This window comes from Oryctolagus cuniculus, chromosome 14 (genome assembly GCF_964237555.1).
Source record: "Oryctolagus cuniculus chromosome 14, mOryCun1.1, whole genome shotgun sequence".
Lineage (NCBI taxonomy): Eukaryota > Metazoa > Chordata > Mammalia > Lagomorpha > Leporidae > Oryctolagus > Oryctolagus cuniculus.
The window spans coordinates 257,081-283,815 of NC_091445.1; the positions used below are offsets into that span (position 1 = coordinate 257,081).

Here is a 26,735-nt window from a genome sequence, read left to right on the forward strand (position 1 = left end):
ACTGATTCTGAGTGTGGCGGAGGGAACCAAACTCTGTCTGACCAAGAGAAACAGAAGGGCAATGGCTCTCGGAACCCCACAGTCTCTCTGTGGACAGGACAGGCTGGTGAGACAGTGAACTCTCTTGCACCTCTTAACCATGGGAGCCCTAGGTGTTGACACTAAGAACACCGTGATTCATGAGAGGGGGGAGGGTGTAGCTGGGGTTCTGAGCAAGCTCTGGGTGCAGTCATACTCTCAGAACGCCTTGGTTCCCACGGCAGCTCCTTGCATCTGGAATCGCACTCACAAGGAGGACTGCGCAGATCAGTCACGCGGATGAATGTTGAACAAACTGAGGACTAACAGCCAAGCACTGCTCAGCCTGAAGAGGAGGGGATGGAGTGGTCACACCAACAGACATGACCACCACTCCTCCTCCTCTGTTAATAAGAGGAGAGCTACCAACCCAACTTGGGTGCTACCCTGGATACACCTACCACACAGCTCTCCATGTTCACTGAAAGCACAGACATTCCACAGAGGTCCAGCGCAAAGACAAAGCCATCGGAGGGAAACAACAATTAACTCAATAAATGCCTAAAAATACAAGCAGGAATTCAAGAAACAAGATTAAGGAGGACACCAAGAGCCCCCCAAAGGAATACAACAATAGTTCAACATTAAAATACGAAGATGAAGAGATTGATGAAATGAGGAAATGGAATTCAAAAGTTAATCACAGCCGGCGCCATGGCTCAACAGGCTAATCCTCCACCTTGCAGCGCTGGCACACGGGGTTCTAGTCCCGGTCGGGGCGCCGGATTCTATCCCGGTTGCCCATCTTCCAGGCCAGCTCTCTGCTGTGGCCCGGGAGTGCAGTGGAGGATGGCCCAAGTCCTTGGGCCCGGCACCCCATGGGAGACCAGGAGAAGCACCTGGCTCCTGCCATTGGATCAGCGCGGTGCGCTGGCCGCAGTGCGCCGGCCGTGGCAGCCATTGGAGGGTGAACCAACAGCAAAAGGAAGACCTTTCTCTCTGTCTCTCTCTCACTGTCCACTCTGCCTGTCAAAAAAAATTAATCACAGGATTACTCAAAAGCAATCAGAAGCAAATCCACAAACTAAAGAAAACCGTATGTGACATGAATGAAAAATTTTCCCATGAAACTGAGGTTTTGAAGAGAAATGAAATATTTGAAATGAAGAACTCAATAGATCAAATAAAAAATGCAGTGGGAAGCCTTAACAGCACCCAGCAAGGCAGAATAAAGAATATCCGAATCAGAAGATAAACCTCTGGAAATCCTACAATCCGAACAAGGATAAAATAGAAATCTTAAAACCAGTGTTGGAGATTTATGGGATACCATCAAATGACCCAACATGAAGGTCTTAGGAGTTTCCGAAGATATGGAAAGAGAGAATGGACTAGAAGGCCTATTTAGTGAAATAATTACAGAAAACTTCCCGAATTTGAAGAAAGAAAGGGATGTCCAAGTACAGGAAGCACACACTCCTAACAGACATGACCAGAAGACATCTTCACCACGACACATTGTAATCAAACTCTCCACTGTAAAACATAAAAAAAGATGCTAAAATGTGCACAAAGAAAACCAGCATACTTTCAGAGGATCTCCAATTAGACTCACAGCTGACTTCTCATCAGAAACCCTACAGGCTAGAAGGGAATGGTGAGATACAGTCCAAGTCTTAAAAGAAAAAAAACTGTCAATCCAGAACACTGCACTCTGCAAACTCTCAATTATGAATGAAGCTGAAATAAAGACCTTCCATAACAAACAGAAATTGAAAGAATCTGTCACTACTCATCCAGCCCCGCAAAAAAATGCTTACGGATGTGCTACACACAGAAACACAGAAACATGGTCATTACTATGAAAGAAAGAGAAGGCAGAAATTCCCCCAGTAGAAGTACAAAAGAAATCCAAAGTAAACAATAGTAACATTTATGGGAAAATGGCAGGGCCAAGTTGTTACTTATCAATAGTCACCTTGAATGCATATGGCCTTAACTCTCCATTTAAAAGACACAGACTGGCTAAATGGATTAAAAAACAAAATCCATATATTTGATGCCTACAAGAAACACATCTCATCACTGAAAGTGAAAGGATGGAAAAAGATATTCCATGCTAACAGAAACCAAAAGAGAGCTGGTGTTGCCATCCTAATATCAGACAAGCTAGACTTCAATACAAAATCTGCTGAAAGAAACAAAGAAAGGCACTATGCAATGATTAATGGATTAATTCAACAGGAAGATGTGACTATACTAAGTGTATTTGCACCTAATTACAGGACACTTGGTTATTTAAAAGAAATGCTAATGGATCTAAAGGGAGATATAGATCCAATACAATAGTAACAGGGAATTTCAATACCCCACTTTCAGCAATGGACAGATCAATCAGACAGAAAATCAGCAAGGAAACAACAGAGTTAATTGACACTATAGACCAAATGGACCTAACAGATATCTACAGAACAAGAGTGGCAAAACACACATTCTTCTCACCAGTGCATGGTACTTTCTCTAGGATAGACCACATGCTAGGCCATGGAGCAAGTCTCATCAAATTAAAAAAAAAAAAAACTGAAATAATACCATGCATCTTCTCATGCCATAACGTAATAAAGCTGGAAATCAACAACTCAAAAATCTCTAGATTATATGGAAACACGTGGAGAATGAACAACATGCTCCTGAATGAACATTAGATCTTAGAATAAATCAAAACAGAAGTCAAAAATTTTCTGGAAACAAATGAAGATGAAAATACATCATATCAAAACTTATGGGATACAGCAAAAGCAGTACTAAGAGTGAATTTTATAGCAACTGATACCTACATCAAGAAATTGGAAAGGTACCAAAAAATGAGCTACCAATGAATCTCAAGGACCTAGAAAAACAACAGCAAACCAAACCTAGAAGGAGGAAAAAAATAATTAAAATTAGAGAAGAAATTTTTAAAAAATTGAAACCAAAAAATAATACCAAAAAATCGGTAAAATGAAGAGCTGATTTTTTTAAAAAAAATAAACAAAATTGAAACACCATTAGCACAGCTAACCAAAAAAAAGGAGGGAGAAGACACAAATCAATAAAATCAGAGATGAAAAAGTAAATGTAACAATGGATACCACAGAAATAAAAAGAATCATCAGAAATTATATAGGGCAGCGCTGCGGCTCACTTGGTTAATCTTCCGCCTGTGGCGCCGGGATCCCATATGGGTGCCAGGTTCTAGTCCCAGTTGCTCCTCTTCCAGTCCAGCTCTCTTCTGTGGCCCGGGAAAGCAGTGGAGGATGGCCCAAGTGCTTGGGCCCTGCACCCACATGGGAGCCCAGGAAGAAGCACCTGGTTCCTGGCTTCAGATCGGTTCAGCGCTGGCCATAGCAGCCATTTGGGGGGTGAACCAATGGAAGGAAGACCTTTCTCTCTGTCTCTCTCTCTGTCTATAACTCTACCTGTCAAATAAATTTAAAAAGAAATTATATAAAGAGCTGTATGCCAACAAACTGGGAAACCTTGAAGAAATGCATATATTCCTAGACACATAAAATATATCAAAATTGGGACATGAAGACACAGAAAACCTAAACAGACCCATAACCAAGACAGAAATTCAATCAGTAATAAAGACCCTCCCAACAACAAAAAGCCCAGAACCAGATGGCTCCACTGCTGAATTCTATCAGACATTTAAATAAGAACTAACTGTAATTCTTCTCAAGCTATTCAAAACAATTGAAAGGGGCAGAAACTTCACAAACCCCTTCTATGAAGCCTTCATTTCTAAGCCAGAAAAAGATGCAACAGAGAAATACAGACCAATATCCCTGATGAATATAGATGCAAAAAAAAAAAAAATCCTCAACAAAATATCTGCCAATCGAATCCAACAACACATCAGAAAGATCATTCACCCAGACCAACTGGGATTTATCCCTGATATGCAGGGATGGTTCAACATTTGCAAATCAATCAGTATGATACAACACATTAACAAACTGAAGAACAGAAACTATATGGTTATCTCAATAGATGCAAAGAAAGCATTTGATAAAATACAACTTCCTTTCCTGATGAAAACCTTACGCAAATTGGGTATAGAAGGAACATTCCCCAACAAAATCAAGGCTATCTATGACAAACCCATAGCCAGCATCCTGTTGAATGGGGAAATGCTGGAAGCATTCCCCCTAAGATCAGGAACTGGACAAGGATTCCCATTCTCACCACTGCTATTTAACACAGTCCTGGAAGTTTTAGCCAGAGCCATTAGGTAAGAAAAAGAAATCAAAGGGATACAAATTGGAAAGAAGGAAACCAAACCATCTCTATTTGCAGGTGACATGATCCTGTATACAGAGGTTAAAACAAAACTCCACTGAGAGATAATTAGAACTCATAAAAATGTGTTGTAAAGTGGCAGGATAGAAAGTTAACGCAGAAAAATCAATAGGTTTTGTATACACAGACAAGGTCATGGCTGAGAAAGAACTTTTAAGATCAGTGCCATTCACAATAGCTCTAAAAAATCAAATACCTTAGAATAAAATCAACCAAGGATGTCAAATAGCTCTATGATGAAAATTACAAAATGCTAAAGAAAGAAATAGAAGAAGACATTTAAAAATGGAAAAATCTTCCATACTCATGGACTGCAAGAATTATCAAAATGTCCATACTATCAAAAGCAATTTACAGATTCAATGTGATCCCAATCAAAATACTAAAGACATTCTTTGCAAATCTAGAAAAAAAAATGATGCCTGAATTCATAGAGAAACACAGACCTTGAATAGCTAAAGCAATCTTATGCAACAAAAAGAAAGCTGGAGGCATCATAACACCTGATTTCAAGACATACTACAGGGCAGTTATAACAAAACAGCCTAGTACTGGCACAAATACAGGCTTGCAGACCAACGGAACAGAACAGAAACGCCAGATATCAATCCATGCATCTACAACCAAAGGAGTTAAAAGCAATCCTTAGAGTAACAACAGTCTCTTTAACAAATGGTCCTGGGGAAACTAGATCTCCACATGCAGAAGTATGAAACCAGACCCCTACCTTGCACCTTACACAAAAATCCACCCAAAATGAATCAAAACCCTAAATCTACAACCTGATACCATCAAATTCTGCACTGCAAAATAAACACTCAGCTAAGTGAAGAGGCAGCTAACAGAATGGGAGAAAATATTTGCAAACTACATAACTGATAAAGGGTTAACATCAAAATCTATAAATAGCTCAAGAAATTCAACAACAGAACAAACAATTCAGTTAAGAAATGGGCAAACGACTTGAACAAACATTTTTCAAGAGAGGAAATTCAAATGGCTGACAGTTGAGAAAATCCTCAGGATCACTACCCATCAGGGAAATGCAAATGCAAACAACAGTGAGGTTTTACCTCACTCCAGTTATAATGGCCCACATACCGAAACCATCCAACAACAACTGCTAGCGAGGATAAGGGGGAGAAGCTGCCCTGGTACACTGTAAGCTGGTGCAACCACCATGGAAGACAGTGGAGATACCTCAGAAATCTGAATATAGACATACTATATGATCCAGCCACCCAACTCATGGGAATTTACCCAAATCAAGAAAAAATAGTATGTGAGAGTTATCTGTACCCCTATGTTCTTTGCAGCACAGTACACAATACTTAAGATATGGAATCAACCCAGATGTCCATCAGCTGATGACTGGATAAAGAAATTATGGTATATATACACTATGGAGTACTACTGAGCTATAAAAAAAAATTAAATCCTGTCTTTTGCAACAAGATCATCACAACTGGAAACCATTATACTTAGTGAACGAAGCCATTCCCAAAAAGATACCATATGTTCGCCCTGATTTGAGGTAATTAATAGTGTACCTGAAATGTAAGGCACTGGACTGAAATAGACATCTTGAAAAGCAAGGGTTTAGGCCGGCGCCGCGGCTCAATAGGCTAATCCTCCACCTAGCGGCACCGGCACACCGGGTTCTAGTCCTGGTTGGGGCACCGGATTCTGTCCCGGTTGCCCCTCTTCCAGGCCAGCTCTCTGCTGTGGCCCGGGAGTGCAGTGGAGGATGGCCCAAGTCCTTGGGCCCGGCACCCCATGGGACACCAGGAGAAGTACCTGGCTCCTGCCTTCGGATCAGCGCGGTGCGCCGGCCGCAGCGCACCAGCCGTGGCGGCCATTGGAAGGTGAACCAATGGCAAAAGGAAGACCTTTCTCTCTGTCTCTCTCTCTTACTATCCACTCTGCTTGTCAAAAAAAAAATTAAAAAAAAAAGAAAAAAAATAAAAGCAAGGGTTTATAGCCCTTGTCTCTTTCACTGAGAACAGGGTCTTGTTTTGCTTTCTCTTTATACTATTTGTTGAACTCTTTTACTTAGGGTAAGATTAGCTATATGATCATTAAGTTTACTGAAAGAAGATCATTGTAAAAGTTAATAGTGGGAATCTGAGAGGGAGGAGAAGGAAGAGTTGGAGCGTGGGTGGGAGGGGGGTTGGGGGAGAGGTGCCACTATGTTCCTAAAACAGTATAAAGGAAATATATGAAACCTGCATAACTTAAATAGAATATATAAATGAAAAAGAAAGAAAACAATGTGGATAGAAATGAAATGTGAACAATACTGAGTTTTCTAAGCCATGAACATGGTATAGCTCACCATTTATTTAAGTATACTTTAATTTATTTCAGCTGTGTTTTGTAGTACTCATTGTAGAAGTATAAAGGTCTTGACACATTTTGTAAACTTTATCCCTAAGCCATTTACTATTTTAGATATAACTGTAAATTATATTTTTAAAACTTTCAGCCTCCAATTTGTTCATCACTGCTACACAGAAATTCAGGTGAATCCTTATTAGAGTCACTCATTAAGTCTCACAGCAGGAGCCAGTGTTATGGCATAGTGGTAAAGCTACCACCTGCAATGCCAGCACCCCATATGGGCACCAGTTGAATTCCCAGCTGCTTCACTTCTGATCCAGCTCCCTACTAATGGCTGGGAAAGCAGCAGAAGATGGCACAAGTATTTGGCCCACTGCCACCAACACTGGGAGACCTGGATGAAGCTCCAAGCTCCTGGCTTCAGCTTAGTTCAGCCCTGGCTACTGAGGCCACTTGAGGGGCAAACCAGCAGATAGAAGACCTGTCTCTTCCTCTGTCTGTAACTTTTTCAAATTAAATAAACTATTTCCTAAAAAGTCTCACACCACAAAAATTATGCGACATAAAGTTTTTGTCATGTCATGAGATAAAGGTAGCCTTATTTTTTTCCTTTCCAAACTGTGTGTATGTCTTTTATTTGTTTTTCTTCCACTACTGCACTGGCTACAACCTTCAGAACAATACTGATTAGAAGTAGAGAGTATGGGAAACTCTGCCATGTTCCTGATATGAAGGAAAAAGCATACAGTCTTTCACTATTAGGTATGATGTTCTCTGGAGAGTTTTTCAAAGGCGTTCTTTTTCAGATTCAGGAAGTTCACTTTTTCCCCTTTTTTAAGATTTATTTTATTTATTTAAAGGCAGAGTTACAGAGAGAGGGTAGGAGAGACATAGAAAGAGAGGGGTCTTCCATCTGCTGGTTCACTTCCCAAATGGCTACAACATCTCTAGCTAGGCCAGGGCGAAGCCAGGAGCCAGAAGTTTCTTCAAGGTCTCTCATGTGGGTGCAGGGTCCCAAGTACTTGAGACGGCCTCTGCTGCCTGCCCAGGCACATTATCAGGGAGCTGGATGGGAAGTGGAGCAGCTGCACTATATAGGATATCAGCACTGTAGGCGACGACTTACCCTGCCGTGCCACAGCACCAAACCCAGGAAGTTCACTTCTATTCCTGATTTGCTGCAGGTTTTTCTTTGTATGTTGTTTCAACCATGAATGAATGCTAACTTTTTTTCTTTTTTTATTTATTTAACAGATAGAGTTGGACAGTGAGAGAGAGAGAGAGAGAAAGGTCTTCCTTCTGTTGGATCACTCCCCAGATGGCTACTATGGCCGGCGCTGTGCCAATCTGAAGCCAGGAACCAGGTGCTTCCTCTTGGTCCCCCATGCAGGTACAGGGCCCCAGCACTTGGGCCATCCTCCACTGCCCTCCCAGGCCACAGCAGAAAGCTGGACCAGAAGAGGAGCAACCAGGACTAGAACCCGGCACCCATGTGGGATCCCAGCGCCATGGGCGGAGGATTAACCAAGTGAGCCATGGTGCCATCCCCAAATGCTAACTTTTTTACAACTGTTTTTTCTGCATGTACTGGAATAACAGGTTTTCATTTTTAGTTTGTTACTTTGGAAAATTACATTGCTTTTATAATATTGAACTAATCTTACATTCCTGAGATACACTGCATGTGGCCATGTTACACATATATATATTGCTGGACTGACATTAACATTTTACCAATTGTTGTCTATGTGTGCTTCAAAAATACTAATCTGTAGTTCTGCTTTTTTGTAATTCCTTTTGGTATCAAAATAATGCCAGCCTCAAAAAATTATTATGGGAGTGTATTCTTTATACTTTTCTTGTAGTTTGTGTAGAGCTGGCTTTATTTATTCCTCAAATACTTGGCAAACATTTTCAATGAAGAAACCTGAGCCCACAATTTCTTTAGTGAAAAAATTTTTAAATGATAAACCCATTTTCCTTCAAAGATAAAGGCTTGTGTTTCTTCTTTGTGAGTAAGCCTTAACAGCTTCTTACAAAAAAAAAAAAAATGTGCCCACTTTATTTAAGTCATTCAATTTATAGGCATAGCCTAAAAACAATTGTACTATATTAACCCTGGAAGAGCTGCATGATACATGGTGATGTCCACTGATTTTTTTTTTTTTTTTTTGACAGGCAGAGTGGACAGTGAGAGAGAGAGAGAGAGAAAGGTCTTCCTTCTGTTGGTTCACCTCTCAATGGCCGCTGCGGCCGGCGCACCGCTCTGATCCAAAGCCAGGAGCCTGGTACTTCTCCTGGTCTCCCATGCGAGTGCAGGGCCCAAGCACTTGGGCCATCCTCCACTGCACTCCCGGGCCACAGCAGAGAGCTGGACTGGAAGAGGAGCGACCGGGACAGAATCCGGCGCCCTGATCGGGACTAGAACCCCGGGGTGCTGGCGCCGCAGGCAGAGGATTAGCCTACTGAGCCGCAGCGCTGGCTATGTCCACTGATTTCTAATATTAATAATCTGTGTCTTCTGTTTGGCTTAAGACATGGCTAGAGGCTTAAGAATTTTATTAGTATTTTCAAAGATTCATTTTTGTCAATTTTCTCTACTGTCTGCTTCATACTTCACTGATTTCTGTTTTATTTTGCTAATTTTCTTTTTCTGTTTTTTTTTCTGTTTGTTATTGAATATTTTTTTCTAACATAAGTATTTCAAATTTTAAATTTCCCAGTAATATTACTTCCTTTGAAATCACTTGTTTTATGTTACTTTTTTTCATGATAGTGTAACATGTATTTTTCCATAATTTGACTTAAAAGTTATGTCTTTATATTCTTTATATTTAAAATGAGTTACTTATAAACTTACAAAACCTGATCCAACTGATATTGTGATGTAAAATAATGTCCTATGTGCTACCATATGACCTTGCCAGAAAAAAGTGAGCCAAAAAAACACAGTTTAATAAATCTTTTGCAGTTTTAGAAATTAGCATATATTTCAATTAAAAACTAAGAGGCTATTCAATTTACAATGAGGTAACAACGTGACAAACCCATCATAAATAGAAAATACTGTAAGAAAAATGCATTTAATACACTCAACCAGGTGAACCTCATAGCCTAGCAACACAGTGCACTGTAGAGTACTGGCTGTTTACCCTCACGATCACAGCATTGAAACACAGTGCACTGTAGAGTACCAACTGTTTACCTCCATGATCACAGTATTGCAACACGGTGCACTGTAGAGTACCAGCTGTTTACCCCCATGATCACAGTCCTGCGACACAGTGCTCTGTAGAGTACCAGCTGTTTACGCCCATGATCACAGCCCTGCAACACAGTGCACTGTAGAGTACCAGCTGTTTACCCCCATGATCACAGCCCTGCGACACAGTGCACTGTAGAGTACCAGCTGTTTACCCCCATGATCACAGCCCTGCGACACAGTGCACTGTAGAGTACCAGCTGTTTATCCCCATGATCACAGCCCTGCGACACAGTGCACTGTAGAGTACCAGCTGTTTACCCCCATGATCACAGCCCTGCGACACAGTGCACTGTAGAGTACCATCTGTTTACCCCCATGATCACAGCCCTGCGACACAGTGCACTGTAGAGTACCAACTGTTTACCCCCATGATCACAGCCCTGCGACACAGTGCACTGTAGAGTACTGGCTGTTTACTTTCATGATCCATCCCATGGATGACTGAAAGCTGTGGCTGACTGCCACTGCCCAGCATGGTGAGAATACTGTACCAGCAAGCAGCTAACCTGGGAAAAGATCAAAACTCAACATCTGAAGTACAGCTTCCACTGAATGAAAACTGCTTTTGCATTATTGTAAAGTCAGCAAACTGTAAGTGGAGCCTTAAGGAGCCAGGGACCACCTGTTAGAAAAGTGTCCACCTCGCAGGCCTGAGACTGCTGCTCAGAGAGCTTACTTGCAAAGTTGGCCTTGGGTGGCATCAGTGACACTGGCCGGCAAATAGCACTCTACCCTAATTGCAAACACTTCGCCTGCTAAGGGGAGCTCATTATGCTTAAACTATCTTCACAACATGTGGTTTATGCCCTGGGTGTCTGAAATTTGGTCTATGCTAGGCAGAAAGTGCATACATTAAAAACCTTGGGCACTGAGTCACTACTAGGCCTCCCTGGCAGAAACGTCACAAGTGTTCCTACATCTTCACTGCTGGGGGAGAGGAGGCAGAGAGCACAAGAAAGCTTCCATTCACACAGATACTTCCAGATCCCACCTGCCTTCCTCCGTTGTGATCCAGATGTGCATCCTTACTGCACTGCTGTCACGAACCCAAGCCACCACGATCTGACAAATCTCCAAGTCTGGGGGTAACTCTGGTGATCCCCACCACACATACAAACGAGAGAACTAATGTTTTGTGTGTTTTATGTGACAGTTTCCAGGATAATGTCCAAAAATCTGAGTTTCCCACTATTAAAATTTGATATTTATTGTCTCTATACAGATAGCCAACTGTCATAACTAATTATTATTTCTGTTTGCTTTCTTCCACTTCAGCATCATAAAACCTTAAAAATCTGTCTTTTTTTTTTTTTGTTTAAATATCTTAAAGGCCAAAGAGTTTCTTTTCATTCAAAAGAAGACACACCAGATATTAGCCCATGTATCCTGGGATTAATGTTTTTTAAAGGAAGAAGACTTTTTGAAATTATTTGAGAGAGATCCCAGCCACGGATTCATTCCCCAAATGCACATAATGGCCAGGACTGGGCCAGGCTGAAGCTGAGAACTGGAAACTCAACTCAGGCCTCCCATGTTGGCGATACGAACTCCATTACTTGAGCCATCACCTGCTGCTTCCCAGGGTCTGCAATGGGAGGAAGCTGGAACAGGGAGCTGTCGGGCACTCTGATGTGGGAGGCGGATGTCCTGACCAGCATCTGAACCAACAGGTCAAATGCCTGCCACCACCCTAGGGTGCTTCTAATCACTGCTTCACATCTCTGATCTCCAAGTCATAAGTTCAGTGAAATTATCCCTTCATGTCACCACATTTAGGCAGAAAACAGCAGGAATATACTTTCATGAAACCAAATAAAGGGGCTGTGGCATAATGGTTACGCTGCCACCTGCAATGCCGGCATCCCACATGGGTGGGACCCTAACCTGACAAGCACTGTACCTGTAAGTGACTGTTTGTCACAGCATCATGTAAGGGCAGAATTCCATCCAGATTTCCAGAATTGACATTAGCACCAGCATTTAGTAACTCTACAATTACATCACTGCAGCCTTTTTGAGATGCCTCATGAAGTGGTGTCCAACCTAGAGAAGGAATGAAAGAAATAAACAAGCTGCTCCTTATCTATCCATATCTGTGTAGCATCCTTACTACTCAGCGTTTCCTATGTTAGTGCAATTAACGTCTACATTGATTCATATGTTTACTAAATATTGGACAAGAGACAACACTGAAAACTATGGCCTTAAAATGTATAAATGATCGACCTCATCACAAGTTATATTGATAAAAGAGACCAAACAGAGCCGGCGCCACGGCTCAATAGGCTAATCCTCTGCCTGCGGGGACTAGAATCCGGTGTGCCGTCGCCACAGGTGGAGGATTAGTCTGTTGAACCACAGCGCCGGCACACCGGGTTCTAGTCCCGATCAGGGCGCCGGATTCTGTCCTGGTTGCTCCTCTTCCAGTCCAGCTCTCTGCTGTGGCCTGGGAGTGCAATGGAGGATGGCCTAAGTGCTTGGGCCCCTGCACCCGCATGGGAGACCAGGAGAAGCACCTGGCTCCTAGCTTCAGATCAGCACAGTGCACCAGCCGCAGCGGCCATTGTGGGGTGAACCAACGGAAAAAAAGAAAGACCTTTCTCTCCTTTCTCTCTGTCTCTCTCTCACTGTCAACTCTGCCTGCCAAAAAAAAAAAAAAAAAAAAAAAAAAAAAAAAAAGACCAAACAGAAGGATTACAGAACAGAAAATGCAATGGGATACAATGAAATGCTAATCATTTCAATTTGCTTTAACTCAATATTAAAATATCTGACTCATGGGGCCCGGTGCTGTGGCACAAGCCCTGGCCTGAAGTGCCACTGAAGTGCCAGCATCCCATATGGGCACTGGTTCTAGTCCTGGCTGCTCCTCTGCTGATCCAGCTCTCTGCTGTGGCCTGGGAAAGCAGTAGAAGATGGTCCAAGTGCTTGAGCCCCTGCACCTGCACAGGAGACCCAGAAGAAGCTCCTGGCTCCTGGCTTCAGATTGGCACAGCTCCAGCTGTTGCAGCCATTGGGGAGTGAACCAGCAAATGGAAGACCTCTCTCTCTGTCTCTACCTCTCTGTAACTGTCTTTCAAATAAATAAAATAAATCTTTTAAAAAATTAATAAAATAAAAAATAAAATATCTAATTAATTTGTATCTTTGCACTGTCACACTTCATTTAAAAATGACACCTGACCAAATCAACCTTTGAGTTTTGCTCCTGAATTCTTCAGGGAAGATCTTTGTGTGTAAGCAAAATGTTAGAAGATCAATTTTGAAAGTTTTGAAAAAATAAGGGAGATAAAAGGAACAATTCAAAGGGAGGAGGAAAGAGTAGAAAGTACAGGAAATGGGAGTATCATGTATTCTCTCCAAAGTCGAGGAACAAGGAACGGAATCAAGACTTCCAAGGAATTACTAATTACTCCCCACTCTGTTGACCACACTGAATGTTTCCAAATGGATGTGAAAAACTGTTCCAAAGGAGAAAGATTTTAGAAACACTGTCTTACTATTCAACTAAACAATAACATGGTATAAAAGATTACTTGGTTCCCAGGTATAGATCAGTCAGGATCAAAAATGGGTGTGGGGATGGGGGTTCAGGGGACTAAAATGGGTGTGGGGGTGGGGGTTCAGGGGACTAAAATGGGGGTGGGGGTGGGGGTTCAGGGGACTAAAATGCATATACCAGGGAGTTAAATTGTGAAAATAATGGAATTGAAAGGACTCGGACCTGCATGATCTTTTAGGTTCACATTTGCTCCAGAGTCTATCAGAGTTTTTACCAGAGACAAATTTCCTCTTCTGGCAGCCAAATGGAGCCGACTCTCCCCTCTGGCATTCCGCTTATTGATCCCAGCTGTTTTCTTTTCTGTAGATTTGCCGAGCAAAACTGAGGCGTCTTTTCTGCCAAATGCTGTTATAAAGAATTTTAGAAAATACATAACAACTTCCTCAAAATACCGTAAGCAGAGAGCACTAAACAGAAACATGCGCCAACTGGTATCAGCACTGCTGTTACCGCTCTGCAGTGCGATCTGTGAAGAGATTACTGGTGTCAGCACTGCTGTTACCGCTCTGCAGTGCAATCCGTGAAGAGATTACTGATGTTAGCACTGCTGTTACCGCTCTGCAGTGTGATCTGTGAAGAGATTACTGGTGTCAGCACTGCTGTTACCGCTCTGCAGTGTGATCTGTGAAGAGATTACTGGTGTCAGCACTGCTGTTACCGCTCTGCAGTGTGATCTGTGAAGAGATTACTGGTGTCAGCACTGCTGTTACCGCTCTGCAGTGTGATCTGTGAAGAGATTACTGGTGTCAGCACTGCTGTTACCGCTCTGCAGTGTGATCTGTGAAGAGATTACTGGTGTCAGCACTGCTGTTACCGCTCTGCACTGTGATCTGTAAAGAGATTACTGATGTTAGCACTGCTGTTACCGCTCTGCAGTGCTATCTGTGAAGAGATTACTGATGTCAGCACTGCTGTTACCGCTCTGCAGTGTGATCTGTGAAGAGATTACTGATGTCAGCACTGCTGTTACCGCTCTGCAGTGCGATCTGTGAAGAGATTACTGATGTCAGCACTGCTGTTACTGCTCTGCAGTGTGATCTGTGAAGAGATTACTGGTGTCAGCACTGCTGTTACCGCTCTGCAGTGTGATCTGTGAAGAGATTACTGGTGTCAGCACTGCTGTTACTGCTCTGCAGTGTGATGATCTGTGAAGAGATTACTGGTGTCAGCACTGCTGTTACCACTCTGCAGTGTGATCTGTGAAGAGATTACTGCACGTCTTGAGCACATCACTTTGCATTCATTCTAGCAGCTGGTCAAACACTTGGTTAAAACACCACAAACTTGCCTCGCTCCACACGCATCTCACTCTCAGTAGTCCTTTAGCAACGGATAAGGTTTTTCTGAAAACAACCCAAGTTTAATATAAAAGTCTTGTTTTTACAGCTATTCTGTATCTCAGTGGATGTGTTCTATGACACAAGATGCAAAAATACCAATCTATGACCTGTTGGGCTCTCCTTTTTCTTTTTCTTCATAAAAAATGCAGTATGGTATCTCTGTGCAAAGATTTAAAACTTTCTCCTTGCAGTGCAAGCTAGAGACACTCAAGATGGAGCTGAAAGTAATGATGGATCCCTTGTGTCTCCCATTTCCTGCAAAACCATGCAAAAGTGATAAGAAAAGCCGTTTTGAAAGAACCACATAAAGAAAGTAGGAGAGACAACAGAAGAGAAAGACTTCCACAAATCTGAGAAAACTGAAAAGTGGCTGACGGAGAAGACTTGGCAGGGTGTGCCAAGCTTCAAATCGAGGGCTGGCAAAGGGGGTTAAAGAGGAAGAACTCAACCCCAACACACAGCATCGGGTGCCTCACGGTTCTTCCCCAGTCCTGACCTGTCTGGCAACCACTTCTCTATTCCCAGGCCCCCATCCCAAAGCCAGGAACCTAAGGTTATTCTCAATGGGAGCTGCAGGACAGGAGTGCCAGGCAAAGAGAAAAACAAGCTCACTTCATCTGCAGTCCCAGCTTCACCTGAGAAACCTGTCTAACATGAAGATTCACCAGCCCATCCTAACCCTGCTCTACAGGGTAGATTCCAAAATGGCAGCTGATGGCCCTCACACTCTAGTATTACAGTGTTCTCACATCCCTCCTTTTCAATCACTTGCTTCTAACCAAGAAAATGCCTTCACACTGCAGCCTTCCACGACCTTGATTAGGTCACTTGCTGTCCTGCAAGCAGCAAACAGAATGACTCTGGGCCATAGCCAGCTGGGACCTGTGCTTTCCTGAGGGAACTGAATTCACCCAACAATCCAATGTGGTGGATTCTTGCCTAGTCCAGCCTTCATATGAGATCTCTATCCTATCAGAGGGTTTGACCTCCAGAAACTAACAGATCACCAGAGCTGCTGTGCCAATTTGGGGTACAGCAATGGAGACGACCAATACACCAATGAAATTGAACTCCAGGGGATTCTGATGAGAACCACTGCACTAAACCATGGAATCCTTTAGGCCTTATTTCCTAAATACCAGCAACTATGCTTCAACTTTCAGGGCAAGAAATAAATAGAGGATTTTTTTTTCTAAAAAATGGACTCAGGTTATATGAATCACAAGGAAGACTGATAGCCTCATATCTATAATCTGCTGATATACACATAAAGACATATTGTTCTTTAAAGATCGGCACTCAGAAATTGTTTATTCAAAAAAGTGAATACATACACACACAGAGGTACTTCAAAAATTTCATGGAAAATGGAATTAAAGATAAGTTTATTTTTGTGCAAAAAACCTGAAATTCATGCATTTGAGTTTTCCAGAAGTATATGAAAAATGCATATGAAAAATTATGCACAGATTTCATTTTTTGTACCCAAATAAACTTATCTTTTCCGTTTTTTTAAATTATTTATTTGAAAAGAGTTGGGGGAAGAGTGAGCGAGCAAGCTTCTACCCACTGGTTCACTTCCCAAAAAGCCACAACAGCTAGGTCTATGCCAGACCAAAGTCAGGAGCCAAGAACTCCATCTGCATTTCCCACATGGGTTGCAGGGCCCCAGGTACTTGAGCCGTCTTCCACTGCCTTTGCCAGTATGAAGTCGGAGCCGAATCAGACTAGCCAGGATTTGACCCAGTACTCTGATATGGAATGCTGGCTTTGTGCCTTAGCCTATTTGTATTGAAATGAGACAAACTAAGATACTGATGGCAAGTCTGTGGAGGGTGAGAGGGTGCAGCAGAGCTCAGGGCCAGGTTGAAATCACTATTGTGTGATCGGGAGGAAGCTGGCCTTTGTGTATTCTGATATCTGAAATTACAAGCTCTGGGGCAGTGCAGCTCTGCTCAAGTGGCTTACAGTCTAGTGAGATGATGGATGGGCAGTGCATTTAAATGTGATTATGAACTGCTAGTGAGGAGTCTGCCTGTTTCCTGTGGTTGCTGTAGCAAATTATCACAAACTATGTGGCTCACACAACAAAAATTTGGGGCTGGTATTTGATGCAATGGTTAAGACACCCCTTGGGATGCTTGCATTCCATACTGGAGTGCATGGGTTCCAGTCCGGTTTGCTGCCAGTGTGCACTCTGGGAGCCAGTAGGTGATGTCTCAAGTACTTGAGTCCCTCTTACCCATGTGGGAGAGCCGGACTGAGATCCAGTCTCCTGACTTCAGTCTGGCCCTGACGCAGTTGTTGCATGCCATTTGAGGAGTGAACCAACATACAGAATATCTCTCACTCGCTAGCTCTCTCTCTCCCCATCTCTTTCTCAATAAAATAAAAATAATAAATACATTTTGAGATGGCGGAGTAGGGAGGGAGCTTACTGCTCTCATTGAGGAGAAGATAGTTTAAAAGAAGCAGATACAGTGAAATCTCAGGAAAGAGTTAGGGAGAAAGCAGCAGAGGAAACTCCATGCACAAATTAGAGAGACACCGCGGACCTACATGGAGGGTGTGGACACACACAAATCAAGACCCCAGCAGCCAAGACTCTAGATCAGCTTTGGAGAAAGGTGAAACCAGACTGCAGCAGCCCAAGCCACTGGCAATAAAGCTGCTCATTTTTCAAAAAGGAAATCCAAATGGCCAACAGACACATGAATAAATGTTCAGGATCACTAGCCATCAGGAAAATGCAAATCAAAACCATAATGAGGTTTCACCACACCCCAGTTAGAATGGCTCATATACAGAAATCAACAAACAACAAATGCTGGTGAGAATGTCGGGGAAAATATACCCTAATCCACTGCTGGTAGGAATGTAAACCGGTAAAGCCACTATGGAAGACGGTATGGAGATACCTCAGAAATCTGAATATAGCCCTACCACACGACCCAGCCATCCCACTCCTAGGAATTGACCCAAGGGAAATGAAATCGGCATATGAAAGAGTTATCTGCACCCCCATGTTTATTTTTTATTATTTGACAGGTAAAGTTATAGACAGTGAGAGAAAGACAGAGAGAAAGGTCTTCCTTACATTGGTTCACTCCCCTAATGGCCGCTACGGCCAGCACTACACTGATCCAAAACCAGGTGCCTCATCCTGGTCTCCCATGCGGGTGCAGGAACCCAAGCACTTAGGCCATCCTCTGCTGCCCTCCCGGGCCACAGCAGAGAGCTGGTCTGGAAGAGGAGCAACCAGGACTAGTACCCGGTGCCCCAACCGGGACTAGAACCCAGGGTGCCAGCGCTGCAGGCAGAGGATTAGCCAAGTGAGCCATGGCGCCAGCCTACACCCCCATGTTTATTGTAGTTAAGTTCACAACAGCTGACATAGAAACAACCCAAATGCCTATCAACTGAAGACTGGATAAAGAAATTATGGGATATGTACACTATGGAATACTACACAGTGGTAAAAATAAATAAAATTTGCTCATTTACAACAAAATGGAGAAGTTGGAAAGCATCATACTTATTGAAATAAGCCAGTCCCAAAGGGACAAATACCACATATTCTCTCTGACCTGTGATAACTAATAGAGCACCTAAAAGGCATCTGTAGAAGTGAAATTGACACTTTGAGAAGAAATGACTTGAACAGCCCTCTTCTTGACTGTTGAGGAACAGTTTTTTTTTATATACTATTTGTTGAACTCTTAACATAGAGTTAAACATATGTGTATAAAGCCAACTGAAAATAGATCTCAGTAAAAAAAAGAGTGGAATAAGAGAAAGAGGAGGAAGAGGGTTTTGGAGTATGGGTGGGAGGGTAAGCATGGTGGGGAGAATCAACATGTTCCTAATGTTGTAATTATGCAGTATATGATGTTTGTAACTGTAAAGCTGTATACTTCTGCATACATTCCTATGGACTTACTTCTAAGAGTACAGTTTAAAAACTTGCCATGGGACCCCAAATCCCCTTAAGCTGTATGGTAAAAAAACCATCGTAAATGTTAAAGTGATCATATGGATAGGATTAAGGGTCTGGTAATAATAATGAATAGAATTAAACAGGAGGGATTGCTCCAACATGAGAAGCAGTCCACACAGCAGACTCAAAGAATGACAATCGCTTTAAATAGCACTCTGTTCTCAGAATCAGCCCTTAAGGCACTCTGGTCTGGCTGAAAAGCCCACGAGAACATTCCAGGCATGGGAAGCCAAGACACTGTGGCAAAAAATGTCCTACATGAAGGACCTCAATGGGTGAGATCACAGTGGAAAGAAGTGGTCATCAAAGAAGGAGGTACTTTTCTCTGAAGGGAGGAGAGAACTTCCAATTTGCTTATGGCCTTGTCTAAATACTGACGGAATTTGTGGATTCAAAAGGCTTCCATAGCCTAGGCAGCTCATCTCAAGAGCCTCGGGTGGTCACTGATGTCATACATAAGAGTATTAATTGTTAAATTAACAAGAATCACTGTGTACTAACTTCACATGCAGGACCTCTGTCATCAAAGAGTTATATTATAATCATGTCTCAATGCTCGCAAAAGATGTATCATTCTAGGGTGCTTCTTTAAAGTTAATTAAGTTTCTAAAAAAAGAAGTGAGATTGACTTAAGGATGCAATGACTTTGAACGGCCCTTGTCTCAATTGTTGAGGAATGGATTTGTTTTGTTTTTCCCCATGCATATTGCTGAACTCTCTACTTAGTATAGAGTTGGTCTTCTGTGTATAATCTAAAATAGAAAAAAAAATTTTTTTGACAGGCAGAGTGGACAGTGAGAGACAGAGAGAAAGGTCTTCCTTTTGCCGTTGGTTCACCCTCCAATGGCCGCCACGGCCGGGGCACCGCGCTGATCCGATGGCAGGAACCAGGTACTTATCCTGGTCTCCCATGGGGTGCAGGGCCCAAGGACTTGGGCCATCCTCCACTGCACTCCCGGGCCACAGCAGAGAGCTGGCCAGGAAGAGGGGCAACCAGGACAGAATCCGGCACCCCGACCGGGACTAGAACCCGGTGTGCCGGCGCCGCTAGGTGGAGGATTAGCCTAGTGAGCCGCGGCGCCGGCCCCTTCCCTGCTTCTAAAAGCTGCAGATGGCTGTCAGCATTCCTTGCCCTCCCTGGCTTGGCTTACCCTATTCCTTTGCCTCCATAGTCATATCAGCTTCCCTTCTCCTGTGTATCTCAAACCCCCTTTTCTTTATCTTAAAAGGACACTCATCATTAGGGTTAATCCAGGATGACCTCCTCATCTCAAAGTCTTCAACTTGATTACATACACAGAGTCTTTTTCTGAGAAAGGTAATATTCACTTTAACACATAAGGTAATATTTGCAAGTCAGGAATTTGGGTATGGATCTGCTTTGCGAGCCACCATTCAACCTACTCCAGGATGTTTAAGAAGGGCTTCAGTTTCCATGAGAGGGGGACCCCGAGGGAAGGTCATAGCGAATACCTTCCTACCTCTTAGTAACAGTAGGTATAAACCAACTTTTAAGTGCTTAATGCTGAACCTGAAATGGTCCAGCCTAGTCTAGAACTAACTCAGAACTATCAAAGGGTGGTTAGCCTATTCATATTGCCACACACACAGCTCATTCATCTGACACTAAGAAACCCATGGCTATGCTTCTTTGGAAATTTCCCTTATTTTAAAAGGACTGAGTGGGGGTGTCAAAGGGTCTGACACAGCTTCCCCTGCCATCCTCACTGAGCATCCTTGCTTTTTATCTTTCCTCCTCTCACATATCAAACTAGATATTTTCACAGTCAGAAAGATGGGAAGAACACAACTAAAGACTAATGGACTCTCTGGTGGTACCATAATAAAATATATAGTTGAAACAATCTTATTACTCAGAGAATGACTGAAAAATAGGGGCTGACATTGTGGCCCAGCAGCTAATGGATGCCATGTCATGTCACAACTGCTCCACTTCTGATCCAGCTCCCTGCTAATGGCCTGGGAAAAGCAGCAGCAGATGGCCCAAGTGTTTGTTTTTGGTCCTTGCACCTACATGGGATATCCAGATAAAACTTCTGGCTCCTTGCTTCGGCCTAGCTCAGAACTGGATATAGTGGCTATCTGGGGAGTAAACCGGTGGATGGAAGATGGATCTCTCTCTCTCTATCTCTCTGTGTGTGTGTGTGTGTGTATGTAGCTCTTTCTGATAAATAAATGAATTTTAAAAACACACACAGTATATATATATCAGAAAGTTTAGAAATTCTCAGAAGCAGAGTGGATTGCTGGGCATGATTTAGTAAAGTTTCACCTACACAATCATGCAAATACAAACCTTGGTTGGAGGTAGAATTCAAAAATCTTGGTGTTTTTCTGAAATTCCAAACTTTGTTGTGCTCTTGGCAATCAGTAGGCATGTGCATTTCTGAATTGGCTTTTTCTCTTTTCTTCTCAGAGTTCCTTACAGCACCTTCATCTCCACTGATATTAGTTAATTCCCTACCTTAAACACAAACATTTTACAATATCAGCACTATCATTCTCCTTGCTAATTAAATGACTTGAAGAGAAAATTTACTAATGGGTTTGTATTCCAAGATAGACTGCATAAGGGAATTGAAGCCTTTAAAAATGTTTCTATATTGACATATACAAAATTTGCTGATTTCAATTCTGATGGGAATACAGCAAATAGCTGAAATCGATACAGTTAATAATTTCCTATCAGGAAAATGGTAGAGTTTCTAGTACTAATAAATGTTATATTAAAAGAAACATAAAAATTGATGGAAATACTATTTATTAACTTCTGCCAATATCAGTTCAGCAACCATATTTGATCATAATGGTTTGACTTTCAAAATAAACAATACTACAGGGGATGCCATTGTGACACAGTGGGCTATACCATGCCTATGAGGCTGGCATCCTATATGGGTGCTGGTTGGAGTCTTGGCTCTACTTCTGACCCAGCTTCTGGGTCAGCTTCTCACCCAGCTTGGTTCTACTTCTGACCCAGCTTCCTGCTGATGCACTTGGGAAAGCAGCAGAAGATGACCCAAGTGCTTGGGCCCTTCTACCCACACAGGAGATCCAGAAGAAGCTCCAGGTTCCTTGTTACAGCCTGGCCCAACCCCAGCTGTTGCAGCCATTTGGGGAGTCAGTCAATGGATGGAAGCACCCTCTCTCTCTCTTCCTCCCTCCCTCTGTGTGTGTGTGTATGTGCATGCGCACATGTGTCTCCCTCTTTCTCTGTAATTCCACTTTTCAAATAAATAAATAAATCTTTTTTTTTTTTTTTTTGACAGGCAGAGTGGACAGTGAGAGAGAGTGACAGAGAGAAAGGTCTTCCTTTGCCGTTGGTTCACCCTCCAATGGCCGCCGCGGTCGGCGCGCTGCGGCCGGCGCACCGCGCTGATCCGATGGCAGGAGCCAGGAGCCAGGTGCTTTTCCTGGTCTCCCATGGGGTGCAGGGCCCAAGCACCTGGGCCATCCTCCACTGCACTCCCTGGCCACAGCAGAGGGCTGGCCTGGAAGAGGGGCAACCGGGACAGAATCCGGCGCCCCGACCGGGACTAGAACCCGGTGTGCCGGCGCCGCTAGGCGGAGGATTAGCCTGGTGAGCCGCGGCGCCGGCCAAATAAATAAATCTTGTTTAAAAATGATACTACCACACCACATTGTGGCCCTCATGTCCTCATTGGTGTAAGTTCAGTTACAGGATGGGTGGAACTCAGAAATTTCTATAAAATAAGTAAATCTAAGGAAATGTGTACAAATTAAGCAATGCTATTAATACCTGGCTTGTGAAAACTTTCCTTTTCTTCTCTTTGGCTAAGTTGTTGGACATAGTTCAATTCTTTATTCACACTGTCATTTGAATGAAAATCTGTACTATGTATGGTCTCACTTTCTAGAAGTCCTGACCCCATTTTTTCAGTTTCAGTTGCTTGTATCATTTGAGAAGAAATGACTGCTGATAAAGGCCCACTTGAAGAATTTGCATTCTGGCCACCTTCAGTGCAGTTTCTTTCGGCATTGTGTTTGTTTTCCACAACACATGTAACTGTTTGACGCATTAAAGGGTCTGGTGCCCTTGGGCTACAGTTCTGAGGCTCTCTGGATGGCTCCACAGGAATAGTCAACTGTGAAGCTTCCTCTGTTCTCACACAAGTCAGGGATATTTGCTCAGAATTGCCATGTGAGTGATCAAAAGAAGATCCATAATTTGCAACATGTTGTTCAGAAATGACCATGTTAGCTTCCTGTTGTGGAAGTGTGGTTAGACTGTCTGCATTTAATTCATTTCCCTGTGGAAAATGGTCTGCAGAAGGTAAAAACGGTTGAAAATCCATCTCTTCTCTATTGGTTCTAGTCTCCTTATACTGATTATTGTAATCTGTAGAACATATCACCATTGTAGCCGTTACAGCCTTCTCAGAGGTACAAACACCACCACCATCACCACCACCACCACCATCAAGAGTTCTCTTTACAAAGGATAAGAAGGAACTTTCCCACTTATTAAGGCTCTCATCTTTTTGACTTGAGTTACTGTTTTCATGAAATTTAGAAGGGCTTCTGTGTTGTTCTTGGCCAGTAGGCGGCTGTGAATCTGTAGTAACAAGCGGTAACTCTGCTTCTTTATTTAATGCAATTCCTGAGAATGAAACACCTTTAGTTTGGTCACTGGATTTTAATTCCAAGAACTGTGATTCTTGACTCTTTGATAAATCCAGGTTCTGGATATATGTCTCTTTGGAAAATGAGCAAGCCTCCATATTGTCACCTGCTCCATCTTTCAGACCTGACTGAGCTGGACTGGAAGGTTCTTGTGGCTCTCCTGGAAGGCCATCAGGGCCATCAGGGTCAGAGTTGTGCAGCCCATGTTGCTGGGGTGTATTCAATCTTTTCACTCTCTTGGAACAAGACACAGCAAGGGCCTTTCTTGGACCGAAATCCCCATCATCTACTTGAGTCATTTTGTGTTGACTGCTTTTTATTCCTTTGCCTTTAGATACTTCTGTGCTAGAATCTTTGCCATTATGAAGACTGTTACTTCTGAGTCCTGTAGAGTGTATTTGGTTAAGAGTTGATTGTTCATGCTTGGCTTTACCAAATATTGTGTCTGTGGAATCTTTGTGGTAATGTTCACACGTATCGTCTTCATTCATAAATAAGCCCTCTTTGCTTCCTTTATCAAATTTTAGACATTCTGGTTTCTGTTTGTTGGAATTTTCAATACAAACCAAACAACTGTGACTTTCAGAATTGAATTTTGGCTCCTATGGAGACAAGATATATAGTTGGCTTTAATTTTCATCTGTACTTCTAAATTCAAATCAATGTGGATTATTGATAAGTCTTCATTCAATTTTATAATTTTATCTAACCACAAGATTAGTGGGATATATCCAACCTGACAGCACTGTACTTTAACCTTACTGGATATAATAAAAATTTTAATCTATTTAATTTTAATAGGCTCTTAAAAGGATCAGATCAAGATTCCATTACAAGGGCCCACCACAAGAATTCTTTAGAACCAGGCTCCTCTCCCACTGGTTAGAAGGCTGAAGTTAGAATGAAGATAATTCCTTCTCCTGATTCCTGGAAGAACTCTGGGTATGTGGAGGGTTTAAAAACAAGAAGATAAATATGCTCCTAAACTGGTCTGTATGGGAAGGTCATTGCCGGCTGCTAAGACTAAAACTGGAACCATTTCCTGTCACTCACCACAACTCATGCAAAGTATGGAGAGATGGTCTGACACACTGGACTCTCAGACTGTGCTTAGGCCAAGGAAATGCAACACGGTTGATAAACCACGGGCTCCAGGAGGAGGAGGAAAACGGAAATGGTTACCAATATATTAGCATGCCAAGATACTCTACATTTACTCAACTGTTTATCAAAGCAATGGCCCAGCATGCTCTGATTCTCATGTAATTATTCCAAAGTGTCTTAAAAGTAAAGGAGAAGCCACTGTTCTTAACGCTTCAGCAGTTTTTCTTTTCTGTCTGATAGTCTACAAAATAATCAGTAGGGGCATCCTCATAAAAACACTGGTTACTAAACACAGCTTTACCTGGCACTGCTGTACATTCTCTACAGCTGATGAGAAAACGCCGCTCCTCTGAGCTGGAAACAAAACAGAAAATTAAAGAAGACAGCTTCAGCAGTCAGACACTAGACTTCCAAAATCTACTAGTGCTCTGCTGTGAGAAAACCAAGCGGAATCACTTAAACTGTACAAACATGTTACATTAAAATTGGTGATTAAAGTAATCCTACCATATGTAATTTCCATATTCAGTAGAAATCAATTACTATCTTGAGAGAGCTAGAAACATTTCCATGGAAAAAAGCTAAAAACACTTCCATGGAAAAAAGCTAAACACAGTCAACCAAATACTACCAGAATAACAAACTCAAAATTTTTCATTTTCCCCACAGATTTATCTAGATGCCCTCTCGTTCGGTAACTTATGTGAACAAGATTTTATACATCAAAAAAACCAACTTTTTTTGGTCCTGTTTTAACAGATTTATTTATTTGAAAGGAAGAGTGACAAAGAGGGAGAGAAACAAAGAGGGGGAGATCGATCTTCCATCCATTGGTTTATTCCCCAAGTGGCTGAAAAAGCCAGGGCTTGGCCAGGCCAAAGCTAGACGCCAAGAACTCCATCCTGCTCTCCCACATGGGTGTCAGGGGCCCAAGCACTTGGACTATCCTCCATTGCCTTCCCAGGCACACCAGCATGGAGCTGAATCAGAAGAACAGCAACCATAACACAAATCGGCACTCTGATATGGAATACCAGGTGGCAATTTAACCCAAAATGCAAAAACACCAGCCTGGAGGAAAAAAAAAAATACTTTAATAATTGATCATTTCCTAATAGTCCTGAAGTTCTAGTTTGAATGCTGCATTCTCTTCAAAGTGAAACACACCTATACAGAAAAGGCCAATCACTTCATGGACACAGAAAAACAGATGATGTGGGAAAAACAAACACATAGGTTGCTAATAAAAGGAAGTGGTGTTGCCATCTCTTTGACTGTCTCTTCTAAATGCTGAAAGTGGAAGTATAACCATCTATACACAAATTTAACAACAAAAGATAAAAACCTAGAAATAAGGCCTTGTATCTAGGAAGTTGTCAATGAATAACTAAAAAAGGGGTGACTAAATGAAAAAATATCTCAGTTATGACACATAAAAATACAAATTCCAATGGAAGCAGATGTTTAGCTGAGCAGTTAAGATGCCTGGTTCCAATTCCTGGCTCTGGCTCCTGACTGCAGCTTCCTGCCAATGCAGACTCTGGGAGGCAGTGGTTCCTGCCACCCATGCACTCATGTGGAAAACTGGGATTGCTTTCTTGGCTCCTGGCTCTGGCCCCAGCTCAGGCCTAGTTACAGCCACTTCAGTAAACTACTGTATGGGAGTGCTCGCTCTCCCTGCCTTTCAAATAAACAAGAAACAATCTTTAAAATTTTTCAAAGAATATAAATATCCTTAAATATTTTATAAGATAGAATGTGAAAAATGGAAAAGAAAGGTATTCAACTTCTTTCTTTTTTTTCTTTTTGACAGGCAGAGTGGACAGTGAGAGAGAGACAGAGAGAAAGCAGAGAAAAGTCTTCCTTTTTTTCTGTTGGTTCACCCCGCAATGGCTGCTGCGGCCGGCGCACCGCGCTGATCCGATGGCAGGAGCCAGGTGCTTCTCCTGGTCTCCCATGTGGGTGCAGGGCCCAAGCACTTGGGCCATCCTCCACTGCACTCCTGGGCCACAGCAGAGAGCTGGCCTGGAAGAGGGGCAACCAGGACAGAATCCGGTGCCCCGACTGAAACTAGAACCCGGGGTGCTGGCGCCACAGGCA

The 26,735-nt window shown here is 42.6% G+C and overlaps 1 protein-coding gene across 6 annotated transcripts in view; it reads right to left on the minus strand.

Annotated features, from left to right (window-relative positions):
* Positions 1 to 26,735, minus strand: part of ANKRD31 (ankyrin repeat domain 31) — a 201,547-nt gene that overhangs the window by 51,881 nt on the left and 122,931 nt on the right. For 4 of the 6 annotated variants that reach the window (XM_051838688.2, XM_051838689.2, XM_070056272.1 and 1 more), the window contains 5 exons: positions 24,937 to 24,989; positions 22,648 to 24,133; positions 21,184 to 21,351; positions 13,692 to 13,874; positions 11,868 to 12,010 (listed from right to left, as the gene is read on the minus strand). In XM_051838688.2, the coding sequence (XP_051694648.2) occupies positions 11,868 to 12,010; positions 13,692 to 13,874; positions 21,184 to 21,351; positions 22,648 to 24,133; positions 24,937 to 24,989 (2,033 nt within the window). The remainder of the gene's footprint in view (positions 1 to 11,867; positions 12,011 to 13,691; positions 13,875 to 21,183; positions 21,352 to 22,647; positions 24,134 to 24,936; positions 24,990 to 26,735) is intronic. The other 2 variants (XM_051838690.2, XM_051838691.2) reach the window with 2 other exon arrangements.